General features: G+C 48.3%; 1 protein-coding gene across 1 annotated transcript; it reads left to right on the forward strand.

Annotated features, from left to right (window-relative positions):
* Window positions 1–13,114: 13,114 nt before the first annotated feature.
* On the forward strand, window positions 13,115–14,961 carry LOC127347160 (uncharacterized). The gene is made up of 5 exons (XM_051373381.1): window positions 13,115–13,227; window positions 13,434–13,629; window positions 13,703–13,985; window positions 14,071–14,297; window positions 14,956–14,961. Exons 1-5 carry the CDS (start codon window positions 13,115–13,117, stop codon window positions 14,959–14,961), a joined length of 825 nt encoding a protein of 274 aa, XP_051229341.1.
* The last annotated feature ends 3,033 nt before the right edge of the window (window positions 14,962–17,994 follow it).

Consider the following 17,994-nt stretch of genomic DNA (forward strand, 5'->3'; position numbering starts at 1 on the left):
TTGGCGGTTGGTGCTCCGGTGATCTCTTCAAGAAGATTGTGAAGAGGCCCGGGCTTCTCCTTCGTGGAGCTTGTGAAGTGGTTGTGGAGCTTGCCATCTCCGGAGCAGAGGAAAAGCTAACCATAAGGAAAGGGCCATTATCCTTCGTGGGTGTGGTTCGGAGAATAGGGTGAGCCTTCGTGGCGCGGGGAATCCTTCGTGGGACCTCCACTCCTCCAAACGTGACGTACCTTCTTGCAAAGGAAGGGAACACGGGAATACATCCTCGTCTCCGCGTGCCTCGGTTATTTCTATACACGAGATCTCTTTCCTTGTGATAGCCATCGTGCTTGAAGTACATATATCTTGCTATCACTTGTGCTACATATATCTTGTGCCTATCTTGTTTAGCTCTAGTTGCTATTGTTACACTTAGTTGAGCTTAGCATATTTAGGGTTTGTGCTTGTAAACTAAATGATAGTTTAATTCCGCATTCTTACAAGACAAATCCGCAAGAGTTTTTAATTGCCTATTCACCCCCCCCCTCTAGGCGACATCTCGATCTTTCACAAAGGCATGTCATGTGCAAGGATAATCAGAAACCTTTATGAGGTTCCTGGGTCCGCCTGATTCCTCAAGATTCTTTCAGTACATGCCTCCATCCTAGAAATAATTGTATGAGCTGGATGTCTAGCTAAGGGGTAGAACTAATCAAGTCTTACATTACCATTAGCTATGATTCCTAAGTCCAAGGTTGGATGACAAGCTAATACAGAAGCAAATGCTAGTGCAGCTCCTACAAGAAGTTCCTTGCGTACTAAAGCCTGAATTCTGGCGGGAGTCTTGAATCGGGTCATTAAGGCTGATAAGCTTTGAGGAGCTGGATCAAGAGGGAACATGGTCTTCCACACCATGGTCAGATTAGCGTGGTACTTATCAAAATAGTAGTGTACCTTCTCCACCCGATACTCAAACTTCACCACAGCCACAGCTTTCGCTCGATCTGACCATAATGAGCACTTCGGGTGTGATATGTCTATCATCGCTGCAATATTTTCATGAATTCTTGTGTTTTCCTCTGACTCATTGAAAGCAACAACTACCGAAGAAAAATAAAGGAAAGTCGGGAGAAGATTCTTATGAAGAAAAGTATGACGAACAAGAGGGCGAATATTGCTTACAACTCAGGCTTTTGGTAGCCACACGAAGGCGATCCAAAGCATGTTGTTCGACTACCGTGGCAAGCTTGCTCTTCATATTCACTACTACAACCATGGCATGAAGTCCAATCATATGTTTATTCAATTGAGAAATCTGATTACGCAGCTGACGCACAAGCTCGGTTTCATCGACAGCTGCAGAAGAGCATTCGACACGAGAGAAAGTTGAAGGGATCTGCAGCAGATTGTTTGAGTATGCATAGTAGATTGTTTAAGTATGCATACTTAGAAAGTTGACAAGAAGAAAACATTAAATTCAAGAAACTCCCATCTGGGGCTATCAAAAGCACTGTCATTCAAAAGGCAATGTTAAAAGTTGAGTGTTGGCAACAGAGCCAGCTTAATTCTTTACAGAACAAGGGACGAATGTATTTAAGTTACAACTAAACAAATTAGTAGGGCTCAGTTCAATCAAGTCTGTGCTGATGATCTTGGCGCAGCCTCAGATGCAACTTTCTTATTTTCTTCATCTACCAGCTTAAGGAGCCGATTTGCGCACACTTGTGATGATTTCTTGAAAGGGCCAATGTTGACAGAGCAACCATTTTCATCCACTGGTAGTGCTTTGTATAGTTGCTCCAGGTCAGAACCAAGTCCATGCCCCATTAAAAGCTGAAAAGTGAGGACCGCTCCATAGACGTGAGAGCGATGCTTCAATACCTCAACAGCATTGGAGGAGTCGACGTAGAAGGTGTTTGCCAGCTCTCAAAGAGTCTTGTTCCGGTCCAGCTTTGGGAACATCAGCGAGAAAAGCTTTGAAAATGCTCCCTTGGCCTTCTTCAGGAGTTCTTGAATCTGCTCGCTGGATTTGACAGCGAAAGTAAGGGCATCCGACATTGAATCCACCCTAAACTTACTGGTACGGTCAACGGGCATGTCGGCATTACCTGAAAGTTTTTAGGGAAAATAGTTCATTATGGGAATAATATACTGAAAGAAGAAGAGAAGCAAAGGGAAGCGAAGAAATCATACTCAGCAAGCTTTCGATAGATTTGCGGAGGGCGCCATCCTTCTTGTCTGCCTCGGCATAAGCTCTAAGCTTCGAATCTTGCTCCTTCTTCATATTCGTCTTCAGGGTCTTCAGCTCCTCCTTCAGGCTCGTGTTTTCATTCTGAACATCAGCTGCCAACCTTTTTTGCTTTTTGCAATTGATTGAACAAAGATTTGGCAGCCTCACGAAGTTGAGCGTTTTCCGCCTCCGAACGAACAAATTGATACGCAAAGTCTACCACGGTATCAATTTCGGCGTGGATTGGCTACAACAAGAGAATCAAAGGATCATACTATAGACATATCATGAATCAATAATTCGACTTCAAACAACAAAATATCGACTCGGGGGCTCCCGAGATGAGACTATTAAAAGAAGAAAAACTCACATGAGTGTTCTCCAGAGGAGGAATGGAGGCACTTGTTGTAGGAGCTACATAGGAAGCTTTGACCTTGGCCACCGTTTTTCTTGGCGGAGGAGGAGCAGCAGGATCACTTTGGGCAGTTAAAGGCATCGACTCCTTTACTGACTCTGCTTTATCAGAAATTGCTCTTGCCCTATTCGAAAGAGGAACGTCATCATCTTCGTCGGAACTGATCAAAACAAGTATGGACTCTTATGAGTTGGAAGTTATGGGGAAATAGTAAAAAGGAAACGCAAAGGAAAAGAAACTTACGAAATTGACCTCAAATCATCTTCTTCCGCGAAGAATCCCGTCGGTCTCTTTGCGGCTGGAGGAGCTGAAACTTCCCGGGAAGGCACAGGAAAAGGGTTCACATCAGCATCATCGTCATTCCGTTCGCTAGGACTCGACTTCATTGTTGTCATCAGATCTTCATTAATCTTCCTGTGACGTTTGAAGGTGAGAAGTACACCATCCTGTTATCACTAGATTTTAACCAAGTCAGGAGGTGGGCCGTGATTGAGATGGGCTTGGAGAATATACACGGGAAATATTCATAAATCGGCCTCGTGCAAGAGTTTGGGCTAGATTGCCCGTGTATCTGTAAATTATAGTAGGTTACGTGTTGGTTAGAATTAAAAGATAGAGTTTAGCCCATGCACGGTTGGGATTATTCCCAAGTTAGAAAGTCTACGGACTATAAATATGTATCTAGGGTTATTGAGGAAAGAGGACGATCACGTTCACAACAAACCAATCTAGGCGCATCGCCACCCCTTGTTTCGAGGGTTTCTTCCGGGTAAGCACCATGCTGCCTAGATCGCATCTCGCGATCTAGGCAGTATTGAGTTTATTCGTTGTTCATGCGTTGCTCGTGCTGAAGCCTTGTTGATGGCGAGCAATGTAGTTATCATAGATGTGTTAGGGTTAGCATCGTTTTATCTTGATGTATGCGTTTATATATGCTATCCCTAGACATCTATCTGCTTTTACGCCTATCTTAGGTGTAAGGGCAGCACCTTGCTTGATCGTTGTTTAGTAGATCTGATCCGTTATGATCCCTCCTTGTTCTTCAAGGATTAGTTTGATATCTACATAGTTAGGCCTTGCAAACGGGTTGAAGGATCCAGTAGTACGTAAGGTATAGTTTGCTAATCCTAGAGAGGATGTTCTGGGAATCAACTCCACGTTGGTTTTTAGGCCTTGTCTAGGGTTGGTTTATTATCATCTTTCGTGTCTGTCAGGCTCAATTACGTGTAGGATGTTCCGGTTATGTGGTGAAAACCCTAGATCGTCGTAGATCGCTTTAACTTAATATTGATCAAGCAGGACCACCATGTTATCGTAGATCTCGTACGAATCATGGGTGGATCGGCTCCTTGAGCCGATTCACAGGATAACCTGAGAGCCGATCGAGGCTCGTATTTAATGTTTACGTATATGCCATGCAGGAAGCTAGTCGAAGCAATCCATCACCTTCCTGAACAGGTATAGGTCAGGTGGCACGCCCTTGCACCAGCTTGGACGTGTGCCGGAGCATTGCGGGCCATCGCCCGAGGGACCAGGGCCCACCAGCAGTCCTGGGAGCCTCCCGGCTCTACGTGTTGCCCGTCGCTGCTCGCCGGTGGGTTTTGGTGGTCAACACATTCTGGCACGCCCGGTGGGACATTCATCTACATCAACATCTGCATCAGAGATGGCGGAAGACCCAGTCACGTACGAAGACCTAACTGAGGAGTACAAGAAGAAGTATGACGAGATCAAAGCTCTCTTCGAAGCCGACCTCATCGGCTCTTTCCAGAGGACCCGCTCACACGGCATTAGGTGGAAATAGTTCTCAGCTGAAGGCGCGCTCGATGAGGTGGATCTGTCTACTGCTTCAGAAGAACGCACCAGAGCTCTACGCCAGGAGGTTAACTACATGGTAGCTCATTCGCTACACCGTCATTCTGAGAGCCTGGTGAACGCTTTCGAGCGCGTTGCGCTTCGCGTGGTCCAGGAAATCATGAAGCATCAGTACTCTCCGTCAGGACCTACACTAGGGACTCACCAAGGAGAGATGCCGCTCTACACCAGACCGCAGTTGCCGTTCTCGCTAGCAGCTCCAGAGCCGCCGGGTTCACCAGCGTTCGTCGTCTACAAGATTGGAGGCGACCCTGCTGATTACCAGTTCATGCTGGAACCGCCTAAGGAAATCCCGCATGGATACACGTGCATGTATGTGCCAGACTGCAACAACTTGGCGCGCACGAACCAGACTACAGCAGGAGGAAGTTCTGGAGCCACAAGAGGAATTTCTGGAGCCACAGGAGCAATTACTGGAGGAGACGCCGAGAAGCAGGCTTGGCTGGCTAAATACGCCACCCCAACAGATCAGCAAAATTCAACCCCTGCAGCCCCTACAGTGGACCAGATCAGCGCAATCTTGAGAGACCAGTTCGGCATGGTGCCGAAAAGGAGGGCAATCGGCTATTCCAAGCCGTACCCCAACGAGTATGACGTGATCCCACTGCCGCCCAAGTATCGGCTCCCTGAGTTCTCAAAGTTTAGTGGCTCAGAAGGCTCTAGTTCAATTGAGCATGTGAGCCGATATTTGGCACAGTTGGGCATGATCTCAGCATCAGACCCGCTACGCATAAGGTTTTTTGCGCAGTCTCTCACGGGATCGGCTTTTGGATGGTACACCTCGTTGCCACCAGATTCAATCCGGACGTGGAAGCAGATGGAAGAGCAGTTCCACATGCAATATCACTCAGAAGCTTCCGAGACTGGCATTGCTGATCTGGCACAAGTACGACAGAGGCGCGGAGAAACAGTGTCAGAATATATTCAGCGCTTCAGGGACGTGAGGAACCGATGCTATTCGGCTCGTTTGAATGAGAAATAAGCGGTTGATCTGGCAGTGGTAGGTCTCGCGTCGCCGATCAAGGACATGGCTTCCCAAGCGGAGTACACTTCACTGGCGCATATGGTTCAATAACTTTCATTCTATGAACAGCGCCACCCAGAATTGTATCAGGACAAATTCAAACGCGCGATAAGCCTGGTTGAGACAGAAGAGGATGAAGACTCTCCAGGAGACCAGGAAGTAGCCGTGGCTGAATGGGCTCGGGGGGCAAACCCCGTGTCCTGCAAGTGGGTTAAACCACAAGGTCCTGCAAAAGGGTTTGACTTCGACGTAAGCAAAGCTGAGCAGATTTTCGATCTTTTGCTTAAGGAGAAGCAGCTGAAGTTACCCGAAGGCCATAGAATCCCCACGGTGCAAGAGATGAACGGAAGGTCGTACTGCAAGTGGCATCATTCGTTCACCCATACCACCAGCGACTGCAAAGTGTTGCGTCAGCAGATCCAAATGCGATAGAACAAGGCCGTCTGATTTTCAGCCAGTATGCCATGAAAGTGGACACGCAACCGTTCCCTGCCGTCAATATGGTGGAATACAGTTACCCTACGAGGCGTCAGCCAGATTTTTCGTTCAGTATTAACATGGCAGGGCCTGTATACCACCCTAACAAGGACAAAGAAGAGAGCAGTCGTGCTCGTGGTAAGGACAAGGAGGAGGCCGGTTCACGCGACCGGCCCCGATATGATGACAAACGGTACGTCACCGAGGAACAAGTGAGAAGCGTGCGGTACCAACGGCCACTCTCCGAGCACCTTCTTAACAAATATGAGCGTCAGTATGACCAACGCCGGCGGTATGACACGGCTGACGAAAGAGATCATCGGCTTAACGTCGACGACAGAAAATATCATCGGTATGATAGAGACGACGAAGGATATGAGCGCCGCGCTAAGGGAAGGTCAAGGGAGCAAGAAGACCTGGACCGTCACTAGGACTGTCCTTTCTTTAAACACTGTTGGGACTCAGGAATGAGCCGATTGCCTACAATCGAAAGCTGCCCAGAATGTGGACCAAAGAAGAAGGACGTAGGAGATGTGTCAGTGTTCAAACGTCTAGGGCCTCTCCCATCTCGGAACAACAAAGCTGAGTCCTCTCGAGTGGAAGATCTCGAGGAGTTAGAAGATGAAGAAGAAGAAGAAGAAGATAGATACCACCGACCAAGGTGGTGCCCTGATGGACTCAGCCATTCTCAAAAGCGCAGGGTGCAGCGGCTACGTAGCTTGGAGGAAGCCGAAAGGTTATACCTGCACACGCTGAGGAAGGCGCGGCCCGATCTGGCCGCTAAAATTCAGCAAACTTTGGATGAAGAGGGTCGTCCACAGAAGAAAGAGTGGCGCCCCGAACCAAAGAAAGCCGATGATCAGACATCGGCTAGCACAAACATGGTGTTCATACTTCCGTCGGAGTTTTGTGCACCAAGAGCAGAAGAGGCATCTGTAGCACAACTTGACTGCGGCCCACGGCCAGTTATCTTTGAGAAGCCGCGAGAAAGGAGCTACAGACATCTGAAGGCCCTGTACCTCAAAGGTTATATCAACGGGCAGCCTGTCAACAAGATGCTGGTTGACACGGGAGCGGCAGTCAATATAATGCCGTACTCCATGCTACGTCGCCTGGGACGCTCTAGGGCGGATCCGATCAAAACTAACGTCACATTGAGCGATTTCAACGGCCAAGCATCAGAAGCGCAAGGCGTTCTGAGCGTGGATCTGACCGTAGGCCGAAAAACAATCCCCACGTCATTCTTCATCGTCGACAGCAAAAGTACCTACGCTGTCCTACTAGGGAGAGATTGGATTCACGCCAACTGCTGCATTCCGTCCACAATGCACCAATGCTTGATACAGTGGGATGGAGATGAAGTGGAGGTCATCCACGCAGATGACTCGGCCGAAATCTCAACGGCTGGCATGAACATTTGGGACGCGGTAGACCAAGAGCCACTCTCTGGAGTCAATTTGGATGGCTGTGAGCGCATCAAGGTGACAAAAAATGGGGTGAGGCTGGTCTTATCCACCGGCCTGACAGTATAGCAAGAGCAAAGTCTACGGACTTACGTGACAAGGCCGATCCCTGTGATCGGCCCCAAAAAATAGGAAGTAATGATCTCAACTCAAGCATGTCACGTAGATATAGTAGACCAAAGACAAGAAGTAAACCTTCATTGAGCAATGCAATCAAAATGGGGGCCGATTCCAGCAATCGGCCCATATTATCCTCGCCATACGTTTTCCCTGTGTTGAGCATCGATCTAGCAGGAGACGGAAAGCTAGGATATGGGTTTACATCGGCTGATGAGCTAGAAGAGGTTGACATTGGTCCTGGGGATAAGCCACGACCAACTTTTATCAGCAAAAAGTTAGATCCGCACTTGAGGAGCCTGATGATAGCTCTGTTAAAAGAATACCCAGATTGCTTTGCATGGGATTACACAGAGATGCCTGGGTTAGACAGGAGCATAATTGAGCATCGGCTCCCTCTCAAGAAAGGATTTCGGCCGTTCCAGCAATGAGCACGTCAGATGAAGGCTGAAATTCTTGAAGAAGTCAAGAAAGAGATCGAGACAATGCTGACCGCCGGGTTTATCAGGCCATGCAGGTATGCTGAATGGATTTCTAGTATCGTACCTGTAGAGAAAAAGGACGGCCGATGGCGTGTCGCCATAGATTTTCGAGACCTCAACAGAGCTACTCCAAAGGATGAATATCCAATGCCTGTGGCAGAAACATTGATCAATGCAGCTGCTGGCCATAAGGTGTTGAGTTTCATGGATGGCAACACCGGCTACAACTAGATTTTCATGGCTCCAGAAGATATACACAAGACTGCATTCAGAGTACCTGGATCAGTGGGCTTGTTTGAATATGTGGTCATGACTTTTGGGCTGAAGAATGCCGGTGCAACCTACCAAAGGGCCATGAATTACATCTTTCATGATCTGATCGGCAAGTTGGTGGAAATTTACATCGATGACGTGGTGGTCAAGTCTGTTTCCATAGAAGGGCACTTGGATGATTTGTGACGCATCCTGGACCGAACTAGAAAATTCGGGCTAAGAATGAATCCAAAGAAGTGTGCCTTTGGTGTCACGGCCGGTCAGTTCTTGGGTTTTTTGGTTCATGAACGTGGAATTGAGATCGGCCTGAAGAGTCAGGAGGCAGTACGAACCATGCAGCCACCTACCACGAAGAAAGAACTCCAACGTCTCATCGGCAAAATCAACTACGTCCGACGGTTCATATCCAATCTGTCAGGACGAATCGAGCCGTTCATGGCGTTGGTGAAAATTAAATCTGATGACGAGTTTTACTGGGGGGCAGAGCAGCAGCGAGCGTTTGACGAGATTAAACAGTATCTAACGACGCTGCCTGTGTTGGTGCCACCTCAGCAAGACAGACTGTTCTATGTTTACTTATCAGTGGCTGACACTTCCATCGCGTCAGTAGTGGTACAACTTTATGATGGTCTGGAGAAGGTGGCTTTCTACCTCAGCAGAAGGATGTTGGATGCAGAGACAAGGTACCCTGAGATCGAGAAGTTGTGCCTCTGCCTATTTTTCACCTGCACCAAGCTTCGTCACATCTTTCTGTCAGCGGAAATTGTCGTCATATGCAAGTCAGACGTCATCAAACATATGTTGTCGGCCCCTGTGTTGAAAGGCCGACTCGGTAAATGGATGTTCGCGTTGTCAGAATTTGATCTCCGGTATCAGCCTGTGAAAGCAGTCAAGGGACAAGCGTTGGCCGATCTGATTGCTGAACGAATCAACACTGATATAGCAGCACTGTCTGTACGTGCATGGGCTATGTTCTTCGATGGATCGGCTTGTGACGATGGTTGTGGCATCGGCATTCTACTCGTGTCGCCTCGGGGGGCAACATACTCCTTCTCAATCAGGTTATCTACCCCTTGCACCAATAATGTTGCTGAGTATGAAGCAATACGCAAGGGAATGGAGTTGCTTTTGGAAGCCGGGGCAAAGGCTGTGGAACTTTTTGGAGATTCAAAATTGGTGATTTCCCAGCTCACGGAGGAATATAAGTGCGAGAGTGAGTCACTCTTCCCATTATGGATGCAATGCCGTGAGCTGATGGCACAATTTAGGTACATAAATTTCAATTGGATCCCAAGGTCACAAAATACCGAGGCCAACGACCTAGCACAGGTGGCATCAGGCTATAAGGACGCAACAGATGAAGCCGATGTTCAGATACAGTTCCTGGAGCAAGATGACTGGAGAGCCGATATCTTCAATTACTTGAAAGATTCGGCTCGGGGGGGCACCTAAATGGATAAGGTACAAGGCCATGAAATATGTCCTTATAGGAGATGACATGTTCTACAGGACCTTGGAGGGGTTACTTCTCAAATGCCTGGGACCAGCCGAGTCGAATCGGCTCTTACACGAGGTACACGAAGGCGCCTGTGGAACTCACCAATCGGCTCATAAGATGAAGTGGCTGATCGGGCGATCAGGGTTCTACTGGCCCACCATGCTTGAGGACTTCTTCAGATACTATAAAGGATGCCAAGCGTGTCAGATGTTTGGGAAGATTCAGATGGTACCCGCATCAGCAATGAACCCCATCATCAAGCCGTGGCCATTTCGAGGTTGGGGCATGGATATGATCGGCAAAATCCATCCTGCATCGAGCAAAGGCCACGAGTGGATTTTGGCCATTACAGATTACTTCACTAAATGGGTGGAGGCCGTCCCTATGAAGAAGGTAAAACCGGAAGATGTTATTAATTTTGTGAAAGAACATGTCATTCATAGATTCGGGATTCCCCAGACTATTACGACCGATGGAGGTTCGGTCTTCATTTCTAAAGAGTTCAGAAAGTTCTGTGACGACATGGGAATTAAGCTGATCCGATCGTCTCCATACTATGCTCAAGCAAATGGGCAAGCTGAAGCGTCCAACTAGAGCCTCATCAAGCTGATTAAGAGAAAAGTTGATGTCGAGGGTACTCCTCGTCAATGCCCTCCGATAGGGGCTTAGGGTTGACGGAATCCTGTAGGCTGACACGAGACATCGGTTCACAGACAAGCGGGGAGAGCAATTTACCCAGGTTCGGGGCCCTCGATGAGGTAAAACCCTTACGTCCTGCCTGTCTGTTCTTTGATTATGAGAATAATGGGTTACAATGGGGTGCCGAATAGTTCGGCTGAGATCTAGGCGAGATTGTTGTTGCTAGGGTTACCTAGCTCTAAGCTTTTCCTGGCTAAGATTGCTAAGATTGTTCGTGTCCTTCGGCAGCCCCTCTCCTGGCCTTTATATAGGAGGCCAGGTCTCAAGAGGTCTAACCGAATACGACTAGTTTTGCAGTAGTTTAGATCCAATCTTTCCTTGTTCGTTCGCTTCCTTGTCTTGCCCGTCAAGGGATCTTCTGGTGCGCCGACCTAGTGGCCCATCTAGCCTTCGGGTGTCTTCATGGGCCTCCAGTTGGTCAATACAGGATAGGGCAACGTCGGTTACTCGAAGGGTAATGCCCACGTCAGTAGCCCCCGAGTGTCTAGCCGAGGATAATTCGGGTAGAGACTAATGCATGTCCTCTCATGATATTCTTCTCCTTCATTATTCTTATTCATCTTGATTATGCTTCATCTTCCTTTTATCGGGTGCGCGTCAGCGCTCCCGATGGGAGTAGCCCCCGAGTCTAGGTACGGATGTTTGCAATCCGCGCGTAGACTCAAGTTGCACTACTCGAATACTTTCCTATGCCGAGTTTTTCGCAAGGCTTCATAGGTCATCCGATATATTTTCTTCACGCAAAGGATAATGAGCAACGTGCCCAACTTTTGTTGGTTAACTGCCGATGGCAAAACAACGTTACTCTACACAGAATCAAGTCCCCGGGCATGATCCTGGAGTGCAAAAAACTTTTACTGGATGTACATCATGCGCTCCCGATGGGAGTGTCTAGGTGTAATCGCTTGTAACCGAGAACAGACTCAGTCCTTTTTCCTTCGACTGCTTACTCTGTCGAGTCTTCCCTTTTATCGGGTGCGCGTCAGCGCTCCCGATGGGAGTAGCCCCCGAGTCCAGGTTCGAATGCTTGCAATCCGTGCGTGGACTCAAATCCTTCATCCGATGACTTTTTATATTTCCATCGAGTGCCTTTAATAATAATTTTTTTTTATATGACGTCACAGTTGTGGGCCAATTGATGGGATTTCACTTGACGTGTAACTGCTGTGGGCCAATTGATGGAACTTGACCTGACGGGCCCACCCTAGTTCTGCGCGGGCAGTTTTTAGGTCTTAACTAATGCATGCGCGGCGATCAAGGCGTCTCCTCATTTTTCGTGCGACGTGGGAATAATGGGCCACCGGTTCCACTCTTTCTTCTAGTGCCACGTGTACAGTCAGATCTGCTCCTCTCCCCACGATGCTTTGTGGAGTTATGGCCACGTTTGGGCTCAAATTCTTACGGGATAAATAGGGAGCCTCTTTTCTTTTTACCTTTTACCCCGCTCACTGCTCATCTTCTCCCTCAAGCCTTCTGTCCTTCCGCCTCTCCATCAAAAGCTTCGTCCACCATGGGCAAGAAGAAGAGCGGCAGCACATCGGAGGCGGCCAAAGTTAGCCGCGACTGGAGCGCCTCTGCCATTACCAACCGCGACATCAACAAACTCCGCGCCCTCGGCTTCATCTCCGCATCTGAGGATGACGTTCGTCTCCCAGGTCAGGTTTCTCGCCCGAGTCCCCCAAAGGGCTTCACCGTCATGTTCGTCGCTTTCCTGTTCCGTGGCCTCTCTCTTCCGGCGCACGAGTTCCTTCGCTCCCTTCTTTTCTTCTATGGGATTCAGCTCTGGCAGCTGACCCCAAATTCCATCCTCCACCTTTCCATTTTTGTCACCGTTTGTGAAGCTTTCCTCGGCATTGAGCCCCACTGGGGCCTTTGGAGGAAGATCTTCTATGTGAAGCGTCACAATGATAGCAACGCCCCCCCCCCCCCGTTGTTGGCGGCGTCGGCTTTGTCGTCAGGAAGGAGGTCGATTACTTCGACTATCCGATGAAGGAATCCATCCAGGGCTGGCGCAACAAATGGTTCTACCTTCGGGACCCTGTCGTTCCTGGGCGGCGTTCAAATCTCCCCGTTTTTGACGATGTCTTGGTGGCTCACAAGAAGAAATCTTGGAACAACACCCTTTCTCCCGAAGAAAAGGCGACAGCCGATGAGCTATTCAAGCAAGTTGTCATTCTGAAGAATTCAGGAGGCATGACGATGCGTGGTACTGAAGTAGTTTCAGTGTTCCTGCAACGTCGAGTGCAGCCGCTGATGTCTCGCCCTCACCAGCTGTGGCTTTTCGCTGGCAAAAACGATAAGTCGAGGGTCAACTCTGCCGACATTTCGGTAGATGAGCTCCAGAACGAAGTTCATCGCCTAACATGCCTCAGCACCAAGGACACCATCGTTCTGACATCGGCGCGCCCTCCTTATGACTCCAAGCATCCTCCATCCGATGTAACCTTTTCGTCCTTCGTTTACTGTCATTACTCCTTCTTTTTGTTTGTGCCTTACACGTTTTGCTATCTTTCTGCAGGTTCCCGCTGTCGCCCAATGTTATCCTCCCTCACCCGAGAGCGGAGCGGTGTTAGAGGATGACGATGACGATTCTGAAGGACCCGAGGATACCTAGCACGCCCTTGAGGACAGCGATGTCCAAGAGGAGGAAACCGCTGAAGATGATGCCTTTCTCAGGAGCAGACGTCGCAAGCAGGTGCATAATGATCTTATCACTTCGGCTGAATCAAGTCCTAAAGGAGGAGATAATGATGCCGACGAAGCTGCTTCGCCTCCTCCTGCTAAGAAGGGTTCAACCAGTTTCTTCGTGGACGAAGATGACCTGGACTTGTGAGCATTTATACTCTTGTTACTTTCATTTCTTGTCACCTTGTATGCTAACTCCACGCTGTACTCAAACAGCTATGCCGATGATGATGACGATGTTCCTCTCGCAAAGAGGGCTAAACTAGCTTCTGAGAGAGCAGCGTCGGCTAAAGAATCAAACCCTTCTCCTGCCAAGTCGACACCTCCATCCCGAACGGGTGTAGAGAAGGTCCCAGTGTCGAGAGTTATTCCTTCCGATGATGCTCCCACGCCGCCGGCTGGCCGCGATCACGTAAGTACTTTAATCTGTCAAGCTTTGCTGAATTTCCATCACCTTACTCTTCTTGACTTTTTCCTGGCTGCAGCCAATTTACGCTACAGTCGATGCTGTGGCGGATTTTGCTGAACAATTTACTCGTCTCGAAGCTGAAAATTCTCAACTTCGGAAGGCCGTCAAATCTTCGGCTGATCAGGTGGTCGAAGCCAACAGACTTGCTGCCGATGCCAAAAGTGAGAATACTTCGTTGAAGGAAGAAGTAAGTCGGCTGAAGCGTCAAATGAAGGATGACCAAGATGCCAGGCGTGCAGCGGCTGCTGCGATTGATGAGAAGGAGGGTGTCCTCCGCGAATCCATCAAGGGTTTACTGGGTAAAATCCTTGTAGTGCTCCACCTCTTTCTTGATGCTTTCTCCATTGATTACTAATATTCTCTTTCTTTTTTTTTCTTTTTCAGAGGCCGCCAACTTAACTGTCAGTCGTCGTCATCAGCTTCGGGAGGATTCTACGGCCGACGCCTTGTCACTTGCTGCTGAGTCAAATGTCCAGATCCTCAGATTGCTGCAGAAGTCCAAGGGAGCGCTGTCGAAGTTATACTCGATGATCTTCCCTAAGGCGAAGCTAGACAAGACTCTCGACGAGATGGCCGAAGCCTTCCTTATCGATCCCTCCGAACCTGTAGAGGTACTGAAACATCGCAACCGCTTGTTTGGTGCGGTTCTTACTTTTCAGTTGCTTATGGGTCACGGGATGGGATCAGAATTGGAAGAGTTTTCTAAGGCGCTGCCTGTTGATGATGAAAATCATCTAGTCAACCTTGAGCCTTTCAAGAGATCGGCAATAACTTGTGCCAGCCGGCTTCTGAAGTTGGTGGATGAAGCACAAGCCGAACCTGCTCCTGAGTCAGCCCCTGGTTCAACGTCGGCTAACCCTTGAACTGTTATTTGATTTGTTGTAAATATTCTCGTAACACTTTTAAATTTGGCTCTGTTGCCAAACATCCTTTTGCCTGTATGATGTGCACTCAATGCTCCCGATGGGAGTTTTTTCTTTTCTATATTAATGCTTGGTCTGAAGTGAGGACGTGCTGCAGATTCCTTCATCTTCTTCCCGTGCTGAGCTCTTTCCAAATTCCTCGGGTAACGATGAATCAGGCCTTGTTCGTCAGTTACGTGATCAGGTGTCTAGTCTAAATAAAGACATTACTTCCCTTCGTGCGATGGCTGCCTTAGTGAAGAAGAAGGGAGAAATAGCGACTGCCGTTGAACAATACGCTCTTGATGGTCTTCATGTTGCTACCGAAAGTTTGAACTGTGAGTATTAGCCTGCCTTCTGATTCCAGGTATAGCTTGAATGTTCTAACATTCGTTCCTTTTCCATTCGTGGCTTCGGATGCAGCTGAAGAGGACAGGAAGATTCATGAAGAGGTTGAGGCGATGACCGACGTTGCGCATCCAACACATGGTTTATGGCAGCATCGTCCGAAGGCCGTCATTATGGCGAAGTTCAAGTATCGGGTGATGAAGGCACATTACTATTTTGACAAATACTATGCCCTTCTCACGATGGTTTGGCACACCTTGTTTCCTCTGGATCAAGCACCCGAAACTTTGTCTGGCTTGTTCACCCGATTCAAGTCTCCAGAAAGGATTCGGCTGCTAGTGCGGAAAGAACTTCTAGCTGGTGCTAAGCTTGCTTTTGCTTCCATATTGGCATGCCATCCATCTTTAGATTTAAGAGCCGTGGCTAACACTGAAAGGGATTTAGGCCAGTACTATGATGTTGCTAGAGGTCCTGCTCACACCATTGTTTCTCGGATGGAATCATGTCTCGAGAAGGAACTGAAGGCCCACTGGGACCGGGGATCCCGATTATGAATGTAATAGCCTTGTATTTCACATAAGACTTGTTTGCTGCGTACGCTGCACGCTTTGATTGATATTTTATTGTCGAGTGCGGCTGAGTGATCAGTTCAGCCTGCTTACTCGACGACTTCGTTGTATTTTATGCAATGTGATTGCGAAGTCGATATGTAATTTATGTGAAAGTTCGGCTTCATCACACGGTGCACCTGTTTGAGCCTTATCTTAATGTAACCATCGACTGCTGCACTCGCGTATTTTTCGAGGCTTGGATTGGTTGTTTTTGTGTGTCATTAATCTTAGCTCTCGTAGAGAGTATTTAATTAATGTCATCGTGTGAACACGTTTTTTCTGGGCCAGTGCTCCCGATGGGAGTTAGAGCCGATGGAAAACGGTTCCGAATGTTACGTTCGGGTGTCAAAGCCTGAAGCAAGAAAAAAGGGTAACAGAAATCTGATTAGATCTTTATTCATAATGCAAAGTAACCTTGTAGGCCGTTGAAACATAATCGTATTCTATGTATAAAACCGTCGCAAGTGCGCGATGTTCCACGGATTCTCGACATCTTTTCCTGAGGCTAGATTTTTGAGCCGATAAGCTCCTCCTGGTATCACTTCGGTGATGATGTACGGTCCTTCCCATGGGGATTCCAGCTTCAAGGGTCTTTTTTGCTTCAGCCGAAGTACCATATCTCCAACACCGAAATTTCGACTGCGTATTCGTCGACTGTGATAATTTCTCAGTGCTTGTTGGTAGACCGTTGTTCTTGCCAAGGCAATATCTCGTGCTTCATCAAGGAGATCGACAGCATCCTGTAGCGCGATATTGGAGGAGGACTCTGTGTACGCTGTTACTCGAGGCGCTTCAAATCGGACGTCGGCTGGCAAGACTGCTTCGGCTCCGTACAGCAAGAAGAATGGAGTGTATTGAGTCGACCTGTTGGGGGTGGTTCGCAAACTCCATAGCACAGATGGTAGTTCCTCAACCCAGGCTCCGGCTGCACCTTTAAGGCGTTTCTTTAAACCATCCCCTATTAAACCATTGATCCTTTCCACCTGACCGTTGGTCTGGGGGTGAGAGACTGATGCGAATTTCAATTTGATTCCTCCATCATCGCAAAATTTTCTGAATTCCTCAGAATCAAAGTTGGTGCCATTGTCTGTGACGATGCTGTGGGGCATACCGAATCGACAGGTTATTCCTTTAAAGAATTGGACCGCCGTTTCAGCCGTTTGATTTCGTACTGGTACTGCCTCAATCCACTTAGTGAATTTATCGACTGCAACCAGTAAGTACGTGTGTCCTCCGGGTGATGATCTGGCCAACGGCCCAACTTGATCGAGTCCCCATTGAGCGAACGGCCATGCCAAGGGTATTGTCATTAAATCCGTTGCAGGAGCGTGTGGTTTCGATGAGAAACGTTGGCACGCATCGCACTTCATGACTAGATCCCTAGCATCCGAAGCTGCTGTTGGCCAATAAAATCCTGCCCTGAAGGCTTTTGCCACAAGAGCTCTGCTCCCTGCATGATGCCCACAGGTTCCTTCATGTATCTCACGTAACAGTGCTTTTCCATCGTCAATGGCGATGCACCTTTGGAAGATCCCTGAGATGCTGCGCTTGTAAAGCTCACCATTTATTACTGTGAAGGTCTTTGATCGTCTGACAATTCGCTTAGCTTCCACAGAGTCTTCTGGCAACTCTTGTTTCGACAGGTACGCTAGGAATGGTTCGGTCCATAGAGGCTCGAGGAGGAGAACTTGTTCGCAAGAAAGGATTGGAGGTTCTTCAGCCGAAGGTTTTTGCAGTGAGCTTTTTTCCAACTCTTCGCCCGATGATTTTCCAGACGGCTTTTCTTTAATTGACCTTTGAGCGATCACTTCGTAAAAAACTCCATCTGGGATGGGGGAGCATGTGGACCCGATGTTTGCCAAAGTGTCGGCTTCCTCGTTACTGGCTCTGCCGATGTGCTTAAGCTTGCATCCTTCGAATTTAGCCTCCATGTTCTGATACAGCTGCCGATAAGCAACCATGTTATCACTGACTGCATCGCACAGGTTCATTGACTGCTGGACCACCAAGTTCGAATCTCCGTAGATCTCTAGGCGCGTAGCGCCACATGCCTTCGCCATTTTCATTCCGTGCAGCAGTGCTTCGTATTCTGCTTCATTGTTTGTCGGCAGGGAGAAATTCATACGTAGTATATACTTCATTTTATCTCCTTGTGGTGATATCAGCACTACTCCTGCCCCTGCTCCTATACTCCGCTTTGACCCATCAAAGTACATCACCCATGACCCTGACATGTCGGGTGTCGCTGGTGTCTGTGATTGGATCCAATCTGCCACAAAATCTGGGAGGATTTGGGATTTTACCGTTGTTCGGTTGACGTAAGTTATGTCGTGTGGTGCTAACTCGATAGCCCATTGAGACACTCGACCTGTGGCTTCCGGGTTGGTCATTATGCTCTTCAGGGGTGCTTCGCTCACAACTTTGATCGGGTGCTCCGTGAAGTAGTG

The sequence above is a fragment of the Lolium perenne genome, chromosome 4, assembly GCF_019359855.2.
Source record: "Lolium perenne isolate Kyuss_39 chromosome 4, Kyuss_2.0, whole genome shotgun sequence".
Taxonomy (NCBI): Eukaryota; Viridiplantae; Streptophyta; class Magnoliopsida; order Poales; family Poaceae; genus Lolium; species Lolium perenne.

Excerpts from the sequence above, each read along its gene's own strand:
- LOC127347160 (XM_051373381.1), top strand. The coding sequence starts at position 13,115 with ATGACGATTCTGAAGGACCCGAGGATACCTAGCACGCCCTTGAGGACA. Across the intron at positions 13,630-13,702 it reads CGCCGGCTGGCCGCGATCAC|CCAATTTACGCTACAGTCGA; the intron begins GTAAGTACTTTA and ends TCCTGGCTGCAG. Across the intron at positions 13,986-14,070 it reads ATCCATCAAGGGTTTACTGG|AGGCCGCCAACTTAACTGTC; the intron begins GTAAAATCCTTG and ends TTTCTTTTTCAG.